General features: G+C 39.6%; 1 protein-coding gene across 1 annotated transcript in view; it reads left to right on the top strand.

Moving 5' to 3' along the window:
• TNFRSF11B (TNF receptor superfamily member 11b) overlaps positions 1 to 14,382 on the top strand; it is a 28,025-nt gene extending 13,643 nt beyond the window's left edge. Inside the window, exons 2-5 of the mRNA XM_068525785.1 lie at positions 4,936 to 5,305; positions 9,125 to 9,316; positions 11,009 to 11,233; positions 13,171 to 14,382. Coding sequence (XP_068381886.1) covers positions 4,936 to 5,305; positions 9,125 to 9,316; positions 11,009 to 11,233; positions 13,171 to 13,559 — 1,176 coding nt within the window. The 3' untranslated portion in view covers positions 13,560 to 14,382. The remainder of the gene's footprint in view (positions 1 to 4,935; positions 5,306 to 9,124; positions 9,317 to 11,008; positions 11,234 to 13,170) is intronic.
• The last annotated feature ends 1,112 nt before the right edge of the window (positions 14,383 to 15,494 follow it).

Here is a 15,494-nt window from a genome sequence, read left to right as displayed (position 1 = left end):
AGCCTTCAGTAGGTCGTAATCTTTTTGCAATAATAACATTAAAGATCACTAATCACAGGGAAGTCCCTGGAGGTCCAGTGGTTAAGACTCTGTGCTTGCACTGCAGGGGCACGAGTTCCATCCCTGGTTGGGGAACTACGATCTCACATGCCACGTGGCACGCCAGGGGAAAAAGAAAAAGATCACTGATCACAGATCACCACAGCAAATAGAATGATAATGAAAAAGTTTGAAACACTGCAGGCATTACCAAAATGTGACACAGAGACACAAAGTGAGCAAATGCTGTTGGAAAAATGGCGCCAATGGACGTTCAACACAGGGTTGCCACAAACGTTCAGTTGTAAATATTCAGTTCAGTTGCATATATTGTGCTGTGAAGCACAGTAAAGCAAAATATTGTCAAAAGGGGTTTTACAAATAAAAGAGTGGAACAAGAAGTAGGAGGGGGGTTAGAGCAAAACATGTTTCCAAGTTCATTGGCTACTTAAACTCTGTCAATATTACAGTGATAGAAAGAAAAATGGTAGAGCCAGAAAATGCTTCAGAGAACAACTAATTCAGCCCACCCATCACCTTCACCCACGACCATCACCTGCTAATATTTGATAGATGAGGAAAGATGGTTGGGTTTGAAAGAGAACATTCTTTAACACAGTCCAACATAAAAGAAAAATGGAAGGTGAGGAGAGGGACAAAGCTACTACAGATGGAGCCTGAACTGTCCTTTCAAGAAAAGAGACACGGGGGGCTTCAGGAAGGATTCCTGGACTGGTGGGAAACACTAGGTTAGAGGATTTTTGGATTCCCTTCAAGGATTAGGGGTCTACACCAGAGGATGGACGGATAGGGAATGGCAAGAGGAAGAAAGAAAAAATGGAGAGAAAATTCCATTTAATTTTTCTCTAAAAATCAAGCATAACCCAAAACAGACTGGCCTCTTTTACAGACAGCACTTTATGTTTCTGCAGAGACACCTATGTATGTGTCCTAGCTTTTGCAGATATTCATCAGTGGTTATGTTATGCACTTCACAGAAAAATTTATTTTTGAACTCTTCTTAGACTTCAAATATTATCAGCTGGCAAAGGAGATAGAGCCAGTGTTAAGAGGCTCTGTCCTCCTTTGGCTTCTTCTTCATTGCTTTTCTAGGAAAGGCAGAAGAAAGTGAGAGAGAGGACTGAGATGAAGAGCTTTATTAATTTTGCCCATCCTCTGTCCAGTAACTGGTTCCAGAAATTCGGTGCAGGAACTGGGGCTAACCAGATAGGGAGACTCAGTATCCAATTTTGGCCACACAGAGTTCTTTTTACCAAAGTGGAAAATTTTCAAATAAAACACAGAGGCCCATGGAACTTGCTGAAAACAAGTCTGCAGTTCCTTACGGCCTTCCGATTTTTAAAAAATATATACGATCATTCCATGCGGTAGCCGAGGAGAAATGACCTTCACCGTTATAATTGCTCTCTAATCCTTAAGTCAATCTGATTTATTTGTTTTTTCTCTGTGGATTCGTTTCACCTAAGCTTCCCTGTATTTTGAAGAGATGGCAACTAATTTCCTAAGCATGGTTTCAGGAAACCAACAGTGTCATGTCCAACTGCCTAGAAAAATACAAATGGCATCAGTGTTCTTGGTCAGGTCTTGCATTTGTGTGGTTGCTTGTAGTGAGCAACACAAGCACCATCTGTGCGGTTTTCCCATCTCACCCTCATCACTTCTTGGTGAGAGAGAAAAGGCTCAGCCGATGAGTAAATGAGCCATGTTGGTGTGAGAAAGGGGGGGTGATAGGAAGTCAGGCGGGGGTAAGTCTCAGGAGTGCTAGCCCTACCAGGATGGGGCTCACTCAGCAGCAGCAAGCAAGACAAAGGCGTCCCTATGCACCTCTGAGCTGAGCTTCTTGAGGGAACAGAACCCTCAAAAGTGGCTTTTCAGGAAACTGAAAGTGAACATCAAGAGAAAAAAAGCATTTTTCATTGCTTTCCTGTGTCTTTGCGAGTTGCATCAGGAAAACTTCATTCCCTAGTGTTGAATATTTTAGAAATATTGGAGCCAAACCCACACAGGGGCCTTGAAAAATATAGCATAATATGATTCGAATGACCAAGAAGCAACAAAGTCAGTTCATCTTGCTTCATTTCCTTCAAAACATTGATCGTTATTTGTAGTTATTTATTCCTTTACTTCTATGGTCTCTGCCTCCTCACTAGACTGTGAGCAGTTTGAAGAGCATCTTTGTTTTGTGTGCCACCATATGCTAAGATCTTCCGCAATGCCTGGTACACAGTAGATGCTCAATAGATATGTGCTGAATGAATAGTTTCCATCTATTTCTGAAAAATCCATACCAAACCAGAGCTTGCACTCGTTACTGGTCCACTTCTCTCTCCTAATGTTGACCCAGTTTATCTGAGCCAATAGAAAACCCCAGGGAAATTCAAGAACATACTTTTCCCCAAAACCCTCGGGTCATGAGAGCATCCTGAAAATACCACCTAAGCAGCCCCGGTTTTGCACTGTATTCTACTTTTTGCTGGTTAGGAGTCCCTTACATCACAGCACTTTGAAAATTCCTCTCAGTTAAAAAGTCCATGGCCCTACGTGAGATATTTTATTCTTTCAATCTGGTTTATCGGCTCATATTAGGTCCAGACATCCCTGACCCTTGTCATGTCCCAATAAGAAGTGAATAGAATTACTTATTAAAATGCCCAAATGCTTATGAAAAAGGCCTTTCTTTACCTTTGTTATTCCTCTTTCAAAAGGGAGTGCTGTTTCCCTTGCTTGGCACACTTTTTCCAGGTCAATGGGTTTCTGTGAGATTTCCTGAGTTCTGCAAAGAAGAGAGTTTGGAAAAAATTATTGTGTTTGGCCTGCCACCTTCCCAAAGCCTGAAAACAGTCAGTGTTGATCCCTGTACCAAAAACAAACAATAAAACCCAAACAAACCACCCCTACGCACAAACAACACTTTTTCTTCTAATTAGTGTGAAGAACTACTTCAGTGTTCCCTTGAAGACCTTCTGAGATCTAGACTACAAGATAGAATACCCATTTGGAGCTGCCTTCCCAAGCAGCACTCTTGCCTGCAAAATCTTCTTTCTCCTATGCACACAGCTCTTCGGCCATTATGGATGGAAACCTCTGAAACCCTGCCTGCTCCCTGAAGTTTTTCCCAATTAACCTTAAGAGAGGTAGTCATTTAATTTTCTAGACATCATTCACCTATGAGATTCAAGACTGCACCATATGATGTTATGGAGGAAATATGTCTTAAAATTCTAGGAATTTTCCAGTAGATTACCAGCTGCACAGAGACAAAGATCGTATCTTTTTTCTTTTTTTTTTTTGGCTGCATTGGATCTTTGTTGCGGTGTGCGGGCTTCTCATCGCAGTGGCTTCTCTTGTTGAGGAGCACGGGCTCTAGGCCCGCGGGCTTCAGTAGTTGGGGTGTGTGGGCTCAGTAGTTGTGGCTCACGGGCTCTAGAGCACAGGCTCAGTAGCTGTGGTGCACGGGCTTAGTTGCTCCGTGGCACGTGGGATCTTCCCAGACCAGGGATCGGACCCATGTCCCCTGCGTTGGCAGGCGGATTCTTTTTTTTTTTTTTTAAATTTTATTTATTTATTCATTTATTTATGGCTGTGTTGGGTCTTCGTTTCTGTGCGAGGGCTTTCTCTATTTGCGGCAAGTGGGGGCCACTCTTCATCGTGGTGCGTGGGCCTCTCATTATCGCAGCCTCTCTTGTTGCGGAGCACAGGCTCCAGACGCGCAGGCTCAGTAATTGTGGCTCACGGGCCTAGTTGCTCTGCGGCATGTGGGATCTTCCCAGACCGGGGCTCGAACCTGTGTCCCCTGCATTGGCAGGCAGATTCTCAACCACTGCGCCACCAGGGAAGCCCACCAGGCAGGCGGATTCTTAACCACTGCGCCTCCAGGGAAGTCCCAAGATCGTATCTTACTCACCAGCATATTTCTGGTATATTTCTGGTAGGCATGCAGTACATATCTGTTGCATGAGTGGATGAATGATCGGAATGACTGTAATCACCAACTGTTTACTTTACCATATGTTTGGAATCATTACATCTTAGAACGGGAAAACTAAAAGAAAAATATCATCTCGTCCTAAATATGCTACTGTGACCACCCCATTTAAAGTTTGTAATCTCTCCACCTTCCCCTCCATATTTCCAATCTTTTTTACTTGATCATTTTTTACAACACTTATTTTCTAATGTATAATTTATGTTTAATTTGTTATTTATTTTCTTACTCCCCCAGTTGGATGGTAAACTCCATAAGACAGAGTTTATTGACTATTTTATTCACTACTGTATCCCAATTGCCCAGAACAGAGCCTGGGACATAACCATCATCAAGTGAATAAATTATATTTATTGAGTATGGGCTCCATACATGGGAATCACAGCAGTAGATCTTTAAATCCCCAGCCCCAACTTCACATCTGTGGAACCAGAATGTTTAGGGATATAAATCTCAGGAATCTACATGTTATCAAGGTGTCTACGTGATTCTGGTATAGCTGTTCTGAGAACCACTAGTTCACCCAACTCACTAATCTAGCGATAAGCCTGAAGCCCAGGGAGGTAAAGTGTCACTCAGGGCACATGGGTTATTTAGCGGTGCATCTAAGTGTAATCATTTCTGTTCTGATGAGCTTTCCACTCCAGCCATCTATGAGCTAGATTTACTTAATATGTTTTGCTGCTATTGCCATCGTGGTCTTTGAGATTAAGCTACTTAGAGGCAAGAATTATGGCTTCTGAACTCACTTTCTGTGGTTGTAGCTCAGTAGGCAGGAAGGGCATGAGGCTTCAGGTATTAAAGGACTCTTTGAGGTTAATGATGCTTTTGCACAGAAGGACCACCCCATTTCCATGCTAACATGCCATGATTTCCCTTTCTCCTTCTAGTTCCTGGACATCTCCATTAAATGGACCACCCAGGAAACCTTTCCTCCAAAGTACCTTCATTATGACCCCGAAACCTCTCGTCAGCTGATGTGTGATAAATGTCCTCCTGGCACCTCCCTAAAACAGCACTGCACAGCAAGGCGGAAGACCCTGTGTACCCCTTGTCCTGACCACTACTACACAGACAGCTGGCACACCAGTGACGAGTGTCTGTACTGCAGCCCAGTGTGCAAAGAACTGCAGTACGTCAAGCAGGAGTGCAATCGCACCCATAACCGCGTGTGCGAATGCGAGGAGGGGCGCTACCTGGAGCTGGAGTTCTGCTTGAAACACAGGAGCTGTCCCTCTGGATTTGGAGTGCTACACACTGGTATGCATCCGCTTCCAACATGTGGCCAAATTCATTAGCATCATACAAAGTCAGGTAGTAGGGAAAGGTTAAGGGAACACGTTTGTCCTGGTGACATTGCAGGACAGCAAATTGCAAAGGTAATGGAACCTGCTAGGTATGTACTATGTGTCTGGATGGCTGCCAAAGAACCATTCCTCAGAGGAACACTTTGCCACTAAGGGGCAATTTAGTTACAAATCTCAAATGCAGCAAATCACTCTCTAATGAGATGCAAGAGACACACTCTGAGTTGCACTGTATATAGCTGAGCTGTACCTCTGTGTTTCACTTCAGCATGGAGAGCTGCGAACTGCAGTGCTTTCTGACAAACATCAAAAATGTTAATTGATACCAAGAGAGTAATTATGCTGATATTAATGAGGCTCTGGCATGCTAACAATGGGTAGTTATAATTAATTATGTAAGAAATGAGAATGGCTAGGGGAAATGCAGTTCATTATTAAAAATGAAGCTAGTTCTTCCTTTGGCATGGCAGTTGAGTGTCTGGGAGGATAAAGATGGTAGCAGCGTCTCTTCAATGAGCTTATTCTTTATCTTAGACAAAGCAGACTGTCAAGCCAAGAGTAAGTACTTGTCTACAAACAAAGTACTTTCTCTTTTTGCATTTTGCATAGCATAGGTTAAGGCCAGTGTGCACTGAATTTTTTAAAGTTGCAACCCATTTTTTTTTTTTTTGTTTTTTGCTACATTCACGAAGCTTCGGTATAGTCTGCATGCTCTCCTGGCCTGGGAAAATTAAGAGTATTCACTTACTTTTCTGGAGGAAGCAGTAATAGGTACAGATTCCAATTACACAGTCTGAAGCAGTGTTTCTCAGCCTCAGCTCTACTAACGTTTGGGGGCTGGATAATTCTTTTTGTGGGCAGCTGTCTGGTACATTGTAGAGTGTTTAGCAGTATCCCTGGTCTTCAGCCACTAGATGCTAATAGCACTCTTCCCCCAGTTGTGACAACCAAAAATGTCCCAGACGTTGCCAAATGTCCCCTGGATGGCAAAATCACCCCTGGTTGACAGTCATTGGTTTTGAGGATGCTAATTATTCGTAACTATTTTGACTTTCAGAAGTTGTAATATAGAGTCTAAATTATTATAAACATTTTAGGTTTAAAGGCCTACAAAGGAAACATATTCAAAAATTGAACTACTAAGTTTCCTAAGTTGTGAATTTTATAAAGTTAATCACAGAAGGTGCAAATTGCATGACAGTTCCTTAAAATGCCTCTAGTATGAGTATCTGAGGAAGAAATTGGTGACACTTCTTAGCTTTTATTGGATGATACTTTGGGACTCAAAAGCTAAGCCAAGATGTAGAGGGGGAAGCCCATCCAACAGAAACAGATCCATTTAATTCAATTCAGTAATTTATATATGTAGGAAAATTAATTAAGCAGGGGTTATGCAGCTTGGAAACTAGAAAGTTTTGAAAAATAATGGAAGTAGTAAGGATTTTTCTCACATAAGCATGAAAATTTGTTTGTAGAACGAAGTAAGCAGGCAGCCAGAAGACTTAGTACAAAGGTACACATTTATTCATTTACTCACTACTCCCTCCCTAGAAATCTACAAAGGAGTTCCTCATGGAAAATACGAGGTTTCCAGTCCAAAGACAAGGCAAGATTCTGTAGTGTTATTCTAAAAAGTATTTAATAATCATTCTTTGTTGTTGTTGCTTTGAAGCCAGATTGTCTTCTCCTCTCCATATTTTACAGCTGACCCTTGAAAACATGGGTTTGAACTACGCAGGTCCACTTGTATGCACATTTTTTTTCAATAGTAAATACTACAGTACTGACACGATCCCAGTTGCTTGAATCTGTGAATGCAGAACCCCGACTACAGCGGGCTGACTATAAAGTTATAATGGGATTTTCGACTGTGCAAGACTGTTAGTGCCCCTAACCCACCATTGTTCAAGGATCAACTGTACATCATCCTGTTAGTCCTGTAATTCTTATGTAATTGCTTATGGCTAGCATGGTGAATTCTCCACTGAAAAGCAAAACTCCTCTTGCCATTCTATTTCACATTTTGCCTGCCAGATTGTACCTTGTATGCTTCTGTTGATATTAATAAGGCAAAATCATTTACTTAGATGGATATATCTTTTTATAAGAAGTTGTATCAATCATAGAAGAGGGGAGTCGTTTTCAGAAAGGTCATTACATAAAGCCTCCAAATACATTAAGAAACTTTCCTTCTATAATTCTTGGATTCCTCTTGGTAAAGAACTTTAAAGGCTAAATTACCTGAAAGAATGTCTTGTACCTATGACTTTCTCATTGGGACACATGAGAACACCCAAGCCATCAACGTGTATGTGAAGAACGACAAGATTCTTCTTTGTGCAGTTGGCAAAGGGAGACTTGGATCCAGATGTCCAAGATCATTTAACCCCAGAATATTAGCAATGAAAGAATACCATGGAATCTCTGTCCAAATACCTCTGCTTAAGATATTGTAGAATTTGGTATCAAGTTGGATCCCATTTAAGGAGAGGAGTGTAGCAAGATAGTACTTAAAAAAATAGACCTCTTTTTAAGGTGGTTCCTAAGATGATGTCACTGCAACCCTGGAAATGGCATTTAACATGTGAAGGTTTCATGCATGGTTACCCCTTCTCTTTTTTTTCTGCCAACCGTCTGTCATGTTTATTGGTCAATGCATCATCAATCCCTTTAGAAAAGAAAGAAGCCAGAGTTGAAACTAAAACCGATCCATTGTGCTCTTTTTTTCTGGTTTTGGTAAAGGATACAATGAGATGGGAGGTTGAAAATTTTAATAAATGAAATTTATTAACTTTCTGTAGCTTTCATTTGTCCCTTTAGTATTTGGTATTTTGCGTCAGCCAGAATTGGCCTGTAAAAGCTACATTTGAATATTAAAGTCTAAATCTGTTCAACTAGCTTACACTAGATGGAGGTATTTTCATATGCAAGTACACTGCAATGTATGATCTACACAGGCATAGAGTCAAGGGTTTGAAGATATTTATTTTTAATAGCATCTTTAGTTGTTGACTGGTTCAAGTTTTCCTGCCAATGATTTCCCCAAATTTATCAAGTATCTTTCCACCATGAAATAAAATGCCCTTACAGTCACCCTTCCCTGAATTTTAACGACTGTGCTCTTTTCAGACTCAACAGTTTAAGCAAATGGTATATCATCTTCCATTTACTATGTAACTGCAGGCTTACCCTTTTGAGTCTACGGTCAACTTTATTGCCACCTTCAAAAGTTTATTATGATGCTGTAAATTTTTACTTCTCAAGGTTAGCATACTTATGAGTTGCTTCACAATTAGGATTCAGGAAAGAAGGAACTTCAGTAGGAACTGATTGGAATTTAACGATGCGGCATTCCATGGGTACTGATTTCAAAGAATGATATTACAGCAGTTACACAGCAGTTATCTTCATGATTTCCCAGGAATAATTGTGTGGAGAATATGGTTGATGAAAAGATCTTACTGACAGTTTAGCACAGGCAGGACTAATTGAACATCATACCCTTCTTTTCTTTCCTCCCCAATTTTGTGCTTGTAGGTAACAACAAAACACATTTGTGTTTGTATTACAAGTAGGAGAGACGGCCTAAGGGTCTAACTCTAGAAGTTTTGTTCTGTCTAATGAAGTGAAAAATGAAAATGACTCAAGTTCTGTGCAATATAATAGTAGCAGTAAAAACCAAGTGAAAAATCTTATCCAAACTCTGTTAAGATGGTATCTGCTGCGAAAGTATTTGAGAAGAATGTGCTAAATGGCTTGGTATTTTCTGTAGGAACCCCAGAGCGAAATACAGTTTGCAAAAGATGTCCAGATGGGTTCTTCTCCAATGAGACGTCATCTAAAGCACCCTGTAGAAAGCACACAAATTGCAGTGCATTTGGGCTCCTTCTAACCCAGAAAGGAAATGCAACGCATGACAATAGATGTTCTGGAAACAGTGAATCGACTCACAAATGTGGAATAGGTAATTATGTTTCAAAGTATCAGTTTTGTACCACCTCTGAGTTGAATACAAGACCCTCCGGCCCTTCTTAGTCAAACTTATATTTTCCCTTTCTTGAATTTTAACCAACTGAGGCTATTCCCTGTGCATCATCGCTGAAGCCACAACTCGAAATCTTTCAAAAAGTTCCCATCTTTTCACAATCATGCTCCAAACCCTGACTTTCACACTTGAATCGAATGTTACCCTCGGAGAACGGGGTGGTGTAAAGATTTTGTTTAAGGCTCGATGATCAGAGTCCAAATTGCAGAATTTTTTAAGCTATGCATTTTTATCACTTTTAAGAATATCCGTATTATTAGCCAAAGTATAAATTGGCAACAAAGAAGCACAGTGACATACATAGATGATAAATTAGAAGTGCAATACTGGCTTTGTTACCTAGGGTATTACTGCATCTGTTGCGTGGAAGTTCTAAGTTCCTGTACTTGTCTTAAACTCTTTATTCAGGAAAGGTCAGTAGCTCCAAGCTCAAGTTACCTGAATGCACCTCATGTTGGTGATGGCACTAATCATGTTGCTGTCCTCACCTTGCCACTCCTACCACCACATTAACCTCAGACCTTCTACCAAGGACTCATCACACCAAGGAGGATCGACCTTTTAGCATTTAATCAGCTTCACTCTCCCCAAACATCTTTTTGTGCGACATAGAAGTATATAAAACATAGGAATGTGGGTTGGGAGATTGAAGATTCAAACCCAGTTCCAACATTCTTTCACAGTGTTGCAAAAATCTTAGATAAGTCATTCAGCTTTTCTGCTTTCTTATTAAATAATGGAACGAGGGAGGGGATAGTAAGAAGGGTGACCTCTAACATTCTCTTTAATTCATTTTATAATTTTATTTCTATCATTCTTTGAGCACTTACTATATGCCAGACACTTCTGCTATATGGACTTTAATCTTTATAAAAATACTGTAAAGTTTGTTCGAGTTAATGTATGAACTTGAATGGCAGAGTCAGGATTCAAACCCAGACCTAATGAATCCAAAAATAAACTATTAATCCCTGGGATATACCAACCCTACCCAGACACTCAGGCCATTGCACTTCTTTTCTAAATGACATGTTTTTGTGTTTGATTATTTTCCCACTTAATGTACGCTTATACATCTGTATCCATCCTTGTTCCCAAAGGTAAACTATGTGTCTGTGTGTGTGCAGAAAATAATACACTATTTCAGATTACTTTTCAAGCTCCCTTAAAGACAGTGATTTGGCATTGATCTTGAAGTAACCTGTAGACACCAGCTAAACCTTTAACAAAATATTTCATAGTTACATTAAAATATGTTAATGTATATATTAACATATATATACACATTATGCTATATATATAGAATTTTTGCTGTAATTTATTTATAGCAATAATACATTCTTATTAGATGTTTGTTAAACTCTCCCCCCACAAAATGCCCTAAAAGAACATTAGAAAGGACAAACCCAGTTGGACTGGTGATCTGCCACTAAGACCAGGCAACAGAAGATTGATTTTATTCAAACTTCTCATTTTAGCATGCAATATCCTGGAAAACTCAACTGTGTTGGTTTTTATTATTACTATTATTATTATTATTATTTTTGTCCCTTAGACGTCCAAGAATCCAATTATTGAGTAAATCTTCTTGGTTTTCCCACCTTCCTTTAGACATGACCCTGTGTGAGGAGGCATTCTTTAGGTTTGCTGTTCCCACAAAGCTTACCCCGAACTGGCTCAGCGTCCTGGTAGACAATTTGCCTGGCACCAAGGTGAACGCAGAGAGCATAGAGAGGATAAAACGACGACACAGCTCACGAGAACAGACTTTCCAGCTGCTGAAGTTATGGAAGCATCAAAACAAAGACCAAGATATGGTCAAGAAGATCATCCAAGGTATGGTAACCTGAAATAAACAACTCGATCAGAAATCAGGACACCTGTTTATCATACAACAGAAACAAGACTATGTACCTGTTTAGTTGTGTGGATGATGTTTCCCTTTGGGAATGATTGTTGGACTGAAAACGTATTCATCAAGTGATAGTGGATACGCTATTCCTAGAGCAGTCATGTGAGGTTTTATTCTCACCTCCTCTACTCCCCAATTTCTTTTTCAAGTGTCTCTCTAAAGGGAGAGGTAATACATTTCAAATGCGGGACTAGACCTCAGGAAATCTGACTCTGGATCCCCTTAGCAGTTTCAGGAGCATCCCTTCTGGCCTATCTAGAAGTTCTTTAACCATTTTAGATCTTCCTTTGCATTTCTACCAAGAAACTATGTTGTATTTATGTGGTAATTCTCTCCAGAGAGCCTCTAAGTGTCTTACAGGTATCCTCTCATTAATCCTCACAACACAGCCTATTTTATTTTATTTTATTTTTATTTTTTAAAACTTATTTACTTATTTATCTATTTTATACATATTAGTGTATACATGTCAATCCCCATCTCCCAATTCATCCCACCACCACCACCCGCCACTTTCCCCCCTTGGTGTCCATACGTTTGTTCTCTGCATCTGAACACAGCCTATTTTAAGATTTCCATTTTAATAGCGTATGTCGTGAGGATTGATGAGATAAGGTCTGCAAAGTGTTTGAGCTTCTGGGAGAAAAGGGCTAGTTAAAACCAAGTACTCTCATGTTTTAGAGTTTTATAAAGAATCTCCTTTAGAAACTCTCTCTCTCTGTGTGTGTGTGTGTGTGTGTGTGTGTGTGTGTGTGTGTGTGTTTGTGTGTGTATTACGATGGGAGAGAATCGGAGGGGAAAAGGAAGTAAGTTTCATCCAGTGTGGACCATAAGCTTTAGGATACACAGTAGAAAAAGTTCTGACTTTAATTAGCATTGGGAGGACATGGCAGAAAAAATGAGGGAGCGTTTTCATAATGCAGACAGTGTCAAGGAGAAAGCCATTCTGCTCTTCACATGTAGTTAAATGACTGAGGAGTCCTATGCAACCTTAAAGCCTCAAACATCTGAAACTGAGGCAACAGATCTTAGGCGACTAACAGTTTTAACAGTTGAATGGTTTCACTTGTGCAAAGAGTAAACTTGTCTTCTGTTTTTGGCAAACAAAATGTATTCTTTGAAAGCATAATCAGCCCTGAAGCAAAAAGAGAGGGAAGGAGAGAATCAGAGACTGTTAGAATTGGAAGGGACCGAATTTCCTATTTTATAAATGAGGACATTTCAGCCCAGAAAGATGAAGAGACTTGCCTTCGGGCCCACAGATAATAAATGACTCATGTCATCAATAGAAACGTTATTTACTCCCTCTTATGTTTATGTCCTAGCTCATTACTGAAATATTCTCCAGGCCATGTGTATCCTACTATTCTTTGGCCTCATATTATTGGGTTTTCACGGCTCCTCCTTTGTGCTGATGATCTCCTGGTGCTATTTATTAAAGACCGTTTGAAGGACCTAATTCTTCAAATAGCACATATATTGGGTATCAGTTAATGAAAGTTTGTATTATAAAATAGCTAACTTTGTGTTTTTCCTAAAAGGTTACACTTTTAATTTCTCCAAATTTTCTTAGAAAACGGTGTGTCTGTAGTTTCCCACTGTTATTTCCCAAATTTGGGCTTTTCACAAAGCTGTGTTGGATGCCTAGAATATAGGAAAGCATATTATCCTAGTGTAACACAAAATAATATTTAACTCAATTCTCAGAAATAACTAGCATTACTTAAGTCCTCCCCAAAGGGAAAGGAGGAGGTTATCCTTAAAGTTATGAAATTCTGGGGAACCTCCTTTTGCCTCAGGGTAGTTTCACGGTGGCTTTAGGTGGATTACGTGAATGTCTCTGGGCTTTTGCTTTATGCAGATATCGAACTCTGTGAAAAGAGCGTGCAGAGGCACATTGGGCACATGAACCTCACCTTCGAGCAGCTTCGAAGGCTGATGGAAAGCTTGCCGGGGAAGAAAGTGACGACAGAAGACATTGAGAAAACAATGAAGACGTGCAAATCAAGTGATCAAATCCTGAAGCTTCTCAGCCTCTGGAGAATAAAAAATGATGACCAAGACACCCGCAAGGGCCTGATGCATGCCCTAAAGCACTTGAAGACATACCACTTCCCCAAAACTGTCACTCAGAGTCTGAAGAAGACCATCAGGTTCCTTCACAGTTTCACCATGTACAGATTATATCAGAAGCTATTTTTAGAAATGATAGGGAACCAGGTCCAATCATTAAAGATAAGCTGCTTATAACCGGAAATGGTCATTGAGCTGTTTCCTCACCATGGACCAGATCCAATAAATGAGTAAACTGTTTCTCAGGCGCTTGAGGAGGGTACAATGATTTCTTTCTCATCACCGAGGACTAGATTTGGCCACAGTGCCTGAAAAGAAACTATGGTGTGGAGAAAGAACTCACATCTCTCCCCAAAGTTTAATAAACCCCAAATAATTTATCCAACTAACAGATTTGGTCCAATATCTACTGACTATATTTTTCCTTGTTACTGCTTGCAGTAATTCAACTGGAAATAAACTAGACTCCATTGTGCCTTACTAAACATGGGAATGTCTAACTTAAATAGCTTTGAGAATTCAGCTGTACTAGAGGCTTTTATTAGAAAGCCATTTTTTTTCTGTAAAAGTTGCTAATATATCTGTAACACTATTATAGTATTTGCTATTTATATTCATTCAGATATAAGGTCTGTACATATTACCATCCTGAAGGGAAACTGTGTAAGACTTAATTTTAGAAAGAAAAAAATATATATTCTGTTTATTATTATGACAAATGAAAGAGATAAAATATATTTTTTAACAGAACATTTGTAACATTTCCTAATAGGTACTGCCATTCTTCCTGTGTAGAGTATTTTTGTAATATACTTTTACCTGTGTAAACTGAATTATCATTTTATAGAAAATGCATTATTTAGTCAATTGTTTAATGTTGGAAAGTGTATGAAATATAAATTATCTGAATATTAGATGCTCTGAGAAACTGAATGTACCTTATTTAAAAGATTTTATGTTTTTACTATATAAACAACATCATTAAAGTTTTCAAATTATTTTTCATCGCTTTTCCTCTTGCTTTTATGTGAACGGGACATGAATGGGTCAGAGCTTTCACAATTTTCCCTTTCTTTTATCATCAGGACCATCTGGGAATTGTTAAAAATGAAGATTCCTGGACCAATTTATTGAGAAACTCTGGAAAGGAGGGCAGAAACCTGCATTTTTAACAAGTTCCAAAGTAATTTTTACTACACTAAAGTTGGAGAACTTCTGAAGTCAAGCTTAGTATACAGATGGCACAAACAACTTATAACTACTGCCACTAGCATCAAGAGACCAAACTATTTAAGTTCTTTTGGTTGCAAGTAATAGAAACTGGCACTACTTAATAAGAAAAAATTAATTGGAAGCATGGTGTATTTGGTTGAGTGGTGCCCCCTGCCCAAAATATGTTTATGTCATAATCTCCAGAACCTGTGAGCGTTACTTTATTTAGAAAAAGGATCTTTCTTCGTATGTGTAATTAAGAATCCTGAGATGATAAAATCATCCTGGATTATCCAGGTGGGCCCTAAATCCAGTGGCAAGTGTCTTTATAAGAGACACATAGAGGGGAAAGACAGGAGAGAAGATGATGTGCAGACAGAGGCACAGCTGGGAGTGATGTGGTTACCAGCCAATAAGCCATAAGCCAGGGAAGAAAGGAACAGATTCTCCCCTAGAGCCTCTGTAGCGAGTACAGCCCTACTGATATCTTGATTTTGGATCTGCCCTCCAGGACTATGAGAGAATTAATATCTGTTCTTTTAAACCACCCAGTTTGTGGTAATTTGCCAGAACAGCTACAGGTAATAATACAGGTTGTATCCAAGCCTCAGAAACAGTAGAATTAAGATAACTCTGGGCTCCTTGATGGCAGAAGTTCCTACACTTTCTCCTAGTCTTATATTTCTGTATCTTTTAGTTCAAAATGTCAAATTCCTAGCAGAGAGACTCTGGCTGTCCTAGGTGAGAACCGGTATAAATATTCAATACATGGCTAGTGAGGGTCTCTCTTCATCAGCTGCAGTTCCCAAGAAGGGGATATTACTGGGAACAGGGTCCATTATACCCCATCCTTTCACAGTCTGTGTTTCTCTTTTCTCTCACTTTTCTATGATTCAGAAT

Source organism: Eschrichtius robustus, chromosome 17 (genome assembly GCF_028021215.1).
Source record: "Eschrichtius robustus isolate mEscRob2 chromosome 17, mEscRob2.pri, whole genome shotgun sequence".
NCBI lineage: Eukaryota > Metazoa > Chordata > Mammalia > Artiodactyla > Eschrichtiidae > Eschrichtius > Eschrichtius robustus.
This window is presented reverse-complemented; position numbering and strand designations above follow the sequence as displayed.